At 52.6% G+C, this 7,012-nt stretch overlaps 1 protein-coding gene across 1 annotated transcript; it reads right to left on the bottom strand.

Annotated features, from left to right (window-relative positions):
• Positions 1-429: 429 nt before the first annotated feature.
• Positions 430-5,382, bottom strand: LOC126985640 (uncharacterized). Its single transcript, XM_050840793.1, has 6 exons — positions 3,651-5,382; positions 3,395-3,510; positions 2,874-3,005; positions 2,296-2,490; positions 1,478-1,594; positions 430-1,042 (listed from the first exon to the last, which is right to left on the bottom strand). Exons 1-6 carry the CDS (start codon positions 5,260-5,262, stop codon positions 824-826), a joined length of 2,391 nt encoding a protein of 796 aa, XP_050696750.1. The 5' UTR covers positions 5,263-5,382; the 3' UTR covers positions 430-823.
• Between the last annotated feature and the right edge of the window lie 1,630 nt (positions 5,383-7,012).

Below are 7,012 nucleotides of genomic sequence, written 5' to 3' on the forward strand. Positions count from 1 at the left end.
TCCTTATTTTTAACATGATAGTTTTTTAGTGATTTTGGAAGAAGAGGAAGAGGAAGAGGAGAAGGAAGACAAGAAAGAAGAGAAAGAGATGGAAACTTATGAAGAGGAGGAGGAGGAGGAGGAGGACAAACAAGAAGAAGAAGAGGAGGAGGAGAGGAAAGATAGAAAGAAAGAAGAGGAAAAGATGGAAACTTATGAAGTGGAGGAAGAGGAAGAGGGGGAGGAGGAGGAGGAGGAGGAGGAGAAGGAAGAGAAGAAAGAAGAGAAAGAGATGGAAACTTATGAAGAGGAGGAAGAGGAGGAGGAGGAGGAGGAGGAGGAGGAGGAGGAGAAGAAGGAAGAGAAGAAAGAAGAGGAAAAGATGGAAACTTACGAAGAGGAGGAAGAAGAAGAGGAGGAGGAGGAGGACAAACAAGAAGAAGAAGAAGAGGAAAAGTAAGCAAACATATTTTAATTTAAGAACATGTTTATTGATTTATTTATTGACACACACACACACACATACACACACACACACACACACTTAGTCTATAATTATAATGAGAGAAAATTCACATATAATCAAGTGTATTCATATATAACTACTACTACTACTACTACTACTACTACTACTACTACTACTACTACTACTACTACTACTACTACTACTACTACTACTATCAAGTCTATCATTACTAATTTGTATATTAAGTGAAGTGCAAATCAGTTCCTTATAAGATTATCATTACTATTTAAAAAGTTCACGGTATCGATAATTACATGGGGATTAGATAAAGAGGAGAAATGGTGATTGAACTAAGGGGAAGTACAGAATAACACCCGATCACTGCGTCAAGTTAATATCCAGCTTCGGGATTTCGATCAGGGCCGCCATGGTCAAGTAGAAGACAAGGAACAAGGTCGTCAGTATTGGGCAGATGAGACGACAGAGCAGGTTAAGTTTCGCCGCAAGTGCCGTTCGCCGCGCCTCCTTGGCCTCCTTGACGGCCCTCCTGCTGGCTGAGGATGTCTTGACGCGTAGGAGGAAGGCCGGGGCACACCTCTGTGGGATAGGAAGGATGGGGGATGGATTGTTTAGGATAGGGAGGGAAAAATGATAGGATTGGTTGGCGCGAAAAAATGGAAAATGGGGTTGAAATTTAGGATTTTTAGGATAGGATAGGAGGGTAGGAAGGGAAGGAAGGATAGGATAGGACAGAAGGATGGAGAGGTAGGATATAGTAAGGATAGGTGGATAGGATGGCAGGATATGAGGATAGGATATGAAAACAGGATACTCAGTTGATCTTCCACACACACTACCCTCTTCCACCTCTTCCACCTCTCCACACACACATACCTTACTCTCTTCCACCCCTTCCTTCCACACCCCTTCCACACATACCGTACAGACCCTTCCATCCCTTCCTTCCACCTCTACACACTCACCCACACTCCACCTTCCTTCCACCTCCTCCACACCCTTCCACTCACTCACCCTGCACCAGTTAATGAAGGCGACTGTCACAACCACCAGGAACAGGCTGATTATGCAGTATACGAACCAGACATCCACGAGCTTGAGATAGGCTGTCTGGGGTATGCTGGCACTCATCTGGGGGCAAAGGGAGTCAGTTGAGAGAGACAGGAGAGGTGTGACCGAGGTATGAAAGGGGTGAAAGAATGAACATGCTGGATAACTCTTGCAGATGGGATTTGGACAGCACAGGGATGAAAGAATGAAGATGCCGGAATGGGATAACTCTTGCAGAATGGATATGGACAACCCTTCCTTTCCCTTCCCTTCCCCTTCTTTCCCTTACCTAACCTCCCTACCCTTCCTCTCCCTACCTTACCTTTCCTTATCTTCCCTTCCCTTCCCTTCCCTTACCTAACCTCCCTACCCTTCCTCTCCCTACCTTCCCTTCCCTTCCCTTCCCTTCCCTTCCCTTACCTAACCTCCCTACCCTTCCTCTCCCTACCTTCCCTTCCCTTCCCTTACCTAACCTCCCTACCCTTCCTCTCCCTACCTTCCCTTCCCTTCCCTTCCCTTACCTAACCTCCCTACCCTTCCTCTCCCTACCTTCCCTTCCCTTACCTAACCTCCCTACCCTTCCTCTCCCTACCTTCCCTTCCCTTCCCTTCCCTTCCCTTCCTTTCCCTTTCCTCTCTTTTACCCATAACCTAACCTAACCTACCCTTCCTTCCCCCCATTCCCTTCCCTTCCCCTTCTTTCCCCATAACCTAACCTAACCTAACCTCCCTACCCTTCCTTCCCCCCCGTCCCTTCCCCCCCCCCCCCCCCCCCTCTACTACCTGTGTGAAGAAGGCAGCCTCTACGAGAAGGGCCGTCAATGCCACCATGATCCTTTCGTTGAAGTCGTCGAGAGGGAAGAAGAAGACGAGGTAGCCGATGACCACGATGATGAAGGTGGGCACGTAGGTGGAGGTGATGTAGAAGGTGGACAGGTTGCGGAAGGTCAGCTCCACCGCCTGCCCACTGTACCTGCCCTGTGGATGAGGTGGATGATTGGGGTGGAAAAAAGGTGGGTTGGTTCTTGTGATATGTTGATGTAGATGGATAAATAGAATGATGGAGGAAAAGAAGGAGAATGATATAGAAGGATAGAAAGAAATAGAATGATTGAATTAGAATGACGGAGAGAAACAATGAAACAGAATGACCAAAAAAAAAAAAAAAATAATCGCAGAATCAGAATGCAGGAAACAATAGAATAACAGAACTACAACAACGGAAAGAAACATAATCCAATCGACTACCAAAAAAAAAAAAAAACTATCCCCCCCCAAAACCCTCCATTCAAACAACACTCGCTTAAATAAATCCTAATCCTAATATCCCATTGATGATAATTCTCCATCCTCTCCCTCACCTCGTCGTAGGGCAGCATGACCTCGCTCTGAAGGTAATACTCAAGCAGCTTCCGTTCGCCAAGATAAGTCACTCCACTCCCTTCCGGAACCAGGGATATGTACCTCTTCGTCAAGCCCAGCAGCACCACGCCCTGAGGCAATGATATAGACAGATGGAAATAGAATAGATGGGGTAAGATGATAAAGCTAGAATGATCGGAGGGAAATTGACTGGTGGAATGATAGATTTGGGATGCTGGGAGATAGATTTGGGATGCTGGGAGATTGATCAATAGACTGGGAGATTGATTGGGGATGCTGGGAGATTGATCAATAGACTGGGAGATTGATTGGGGATGCTGGGAGATTGATCAATAGACTGGGAGATTGATTGGGGATGCTGGGAGATTGATCAATAGACTGGGAGATTGATTGGGAATGCTGGGAGATTGATTGGGATGGTGGGTAGGGTGTCAGGTTCAAAGGTAACAACCCCCTGAGGTAATGGAGGGTTCAGGTCCTCCTGAGGGCGGGCACGCACCATCCTGCAGGTCTGGGTGTCGAAGGGGAAGGTGATGAGGTCGAACTGGCAGGACGTGGTGACGGTCAGCTTCTTGAGCAGCACCAGGGGGTTGGCCTTGCCCGCGAAGAGCTCGTCTGTGGAGGAGGAGGAAGAGGTGGTGATGGTGGAGGTGGAGGAAGTGCAAGATACGTGTAAGTGTGTATGACAGTACCTTATAGAGTTACCCGTCCCAGCGCCTGCCTCCCCCTTCCCCCCCTCCCCGCCCCCGCCTCACCCTCCCACAGGTTCTCCTCGTCGTCGGGCAGCGGCGGCGCGGCGCGGCGGGCCTGCAGCAGCGAGCGCCGCGTCACCACGTCGCTGGAGGTGAAGGCGTCGCCGAAGAACTCCACCTGCGGCATCCACGGCTCGTGCCCGTCCCGGAGGTGCACGGCGTTGAGCGCGTCGCTGCGGTGCAGGTGCCGCAGCGTGAGGCGCGCGTCGTGCCAGGACACGCGCACCTCAAGCTCGCACACGAACTTGAAGCCCGTCACGTCGAAGGAACGCACGGACAGCATGGTGACGTGCAGCGCCACGGGCACGGGGCTGTCCGGGCGCGGGCGCGGCGGCGGCGCCATCCTGTTGTAGCCGGGCGGCAGGTCCAGCACGCGGCAGCCCACCTCGTCCGTGCCGTCGGGGCAGTTGACCTCCATGTCGCAGCGCCGCTCCAGGGGCACGCAGGACCCATCGTCGCAAGAGAACTCGCCGCGCACGCACGAGGTGACGCGCAGGCGCGCCTCGCCGCGGCTGCACACGTCGCTGGTGAAGGTCCAGGTGTTGAGGCCCGTGGGGTAGTGCGTGGGCGAGGTCATGGCCAGCGTGGCGGCCACCGCCGGCTTGTCGTAGCGGCTGAGGCGCCACGACCCAAAGTCCCCGGCGCGGGAGTCGTTGCCGGCCGGTGGGAGCTTGCTGAGCAGCGAGTAGAACACGCCGCTCAGCGCCACGCCGCCGCCGCCGTCCTCCGGCAGCAGGAAGTACTCCTTGTCGAACTCGCTCTTGGCGCAGAGGCCGCGCACGCGCACGATGGGCAGCCTGCGGAAGTGGCAGGCGGCGCAGCGCTCCAGGTCGCAGCGACGCGGCACCCAGGAGCCGCGCGCCGCGCCCACCACGGCGCGGCTGCCCTTGAAAGCCACGCACACCTCAGGCGCCTCGATGGTCAGGCCGCGCCTCTGGTCGAAGTTGGAGTAGTTGACGGGCGTGGCCGCGGCGGCGTCAAGCCACTCCTGCCGCGTCTGGTTGCCGCGCACGCCCAGCCACAGCGTGTCGCCCGTGCCGTCCCCGCAGCTCGCCGCCCCCGCCGCCACCAGCTCCAGGATGGCTGCGTTTTCCTCCGCGCTGCGCGGCACCGACATGGCGCCGCCCAGCACTCGGCACAGCTGCTCCGCCTCGCGAAACAGCCGCTGCTCCGGGAACACCTTGTGGAACGCCGCCGCCGAGTGCCCGCACGGCGGCGGCGCCGCGGCCACCGTGGCGCCGCGCACCTCGAAGTCTTCCGTCACGTTGGCGAAGTCCAGCAGCGGCTGCTCCAGGGTGTTGAGCTCCCGGCAGACCGTGAAGGCGTGCGTCTGGTCCAGTGGCAGCGCGGCGCCGTACAGCTGCAGCGCCGCCACGGTGCCTCGCAGGCTCTGGAACTCGTTGAAGCCGCCGCCGGGCGAATCCTGCTCCTGGCCCACGAACAGCTGGCCGCCGCCCACCACGCGCAGGGCCTTGCCGCCCGCCGCCGACCCGCTGCCGTCCTGCGCGCCCTGGATGAGGCCGTCCTGCACCACCTGCGCCCGCCGGGACGGCAGGTCCAGGGTGACGCAGAAGGAGGACCAGCGCCGCAGCGTCAGCCTGACGGGCACGTCCATGGACCAGCTGTGCTGGCAGCACACCAGCGATAGCTCCTGCTGCTCGTAGCTGAACCCTGGGAGTGGGGGGAGGCGAGAAGATAAGGCCGAGATAGTAGGCCACGCAGGGAAACCAAGGGAAAGGGGAAGGGAAGGGAGGCAAACATAAGAAACATAAGAAACATAAGAACGCAGGAGTCTGCAAGAGGCCGGTAGGCCTGTACGAGGCAGCTCCTTTGACCCTAAGCTCCCGTGTATCTAACCCCACCTAATATCGCTGTCCATGAATTTATCTAGTCTATTTTTGAATGTGACAATTGTATTGGCACTCACCACATGACTGCTAAGCCTATTCCACTCATCCACCACCCTGTTAGTAAACCAATTTTTGCCTATGTCCCTGTTGAATCTGAATTTATCCAGTTTAAACCCGTTACTTCGTGTCCTACCTGGTTCTCTTACCAACAAAACCTTATGAATGTCTCCCTTATTAAAGCCCTTCATCCATTTATAAACCTCGATCATGTCTCCACGCACCCTTCGCCTTTCTAGAGAATGCAAGTTTAACTGTTTGAGTCTTTCCTCGTATGGCAAGTTTCTCAACCCCTGAATCATCTTAGTCATCCTCCTCTGCACCGATTCTAACATTTTGATATCCATTCTATAGTAGGGTGACCAGAACTGAACCGCATAGTCAAGATGAGGTCTAACTAATGCTAAATATAGTTTGAGGAAGACTTCGGGGCTTCTGTTGCTTACGCTCCTTGAAATAAATCCCAGTACCCTATTAGCTCGATTTCTAGCTTGAATGCATTGTGCTCTTGGACGGAGATCAGAGCTCACTAAGACCCCTAAATCCCTCTCGCACCCAGACCTACTTATGAGAGTGTCATTTAAGCAATAGTTATGTGAGGGGTTGTGCAGAATACTGCACTTCCCTACATTGAACTCCATCTGCCATTTATCCGCCCAGTCATATAATCTGTTGAGTTCACCTTGGAGAATACTAGCGTCCTGATCCGACTCAATTACTCTACCGATCTTGGTATCATCTGCAAATTTACTAACATCACTACTAATTCCTGTGTCTAAGTCATTGATATAAATAATAAACAAAAGTGGACCTAATACCGAACCTTGTGGGACCCCACTCGTAACACATCCCCAGTCAGATCTTTTACCATTGATTTGCACTCTTTGCTTCCTATTGCTAAGCCACGCCTTGACCCAGTTCAAAACTTTACCCTCTACTCCGTGAGCCTGTAATTTAAGCAACAGTCGTTGGTGAGGAACTTTGTCAAACGCTTTACTAAAATCAAGATAGATTACATCATAATTTTCATCTCTGTCAACCGCCTCAAATACTTTATTGTAGAAGGACAAGAGATTGGTGAGGCATGACCTACCTTTTGTGAACCCATGCTGCGAGTCGTGAATTAAGCTATGTTTCTCTAAATGCTCCCGAATGTTCCTGGCTATTATGGACTCCAGCATCTTCCCTATAACCGATGTTAAGCTAATTGGGCGATAGTTTGAAGCAACTGACCTGTCCCCCTTTTTAAAAATCGGCGTCACATTAGCTACTTTCCATAGGCTCGGCACATAGCCAGTATTTACCGACTTCTTAAAGATGTCGGTTAGTGGGTCACTGATTATATCACCTAGCTCCTTTAATACCCTCGGAAAGATCCCGTCAGGACCTGGCGACTTGTTCTTCTTAAGCTTATCTATCTCATCCTGAACTACTTGCCTGGTAATGATTATATCCCTC

Source organism: Eriocheir sinensis, chromosome 60 (genome assembly GCF_024679095.1).
Source record: "Eriocheir sinensis breed Jianghai 21 chromosome 60, ASM2467909v1, whole genome shotgun sequence".
Lineage (NCBI taxonomy): Eukaryota > Metazoa > Arthropoda > Malacostraca > Decapoda > Varunidae > Eriocheir > Eriocheir sinensis.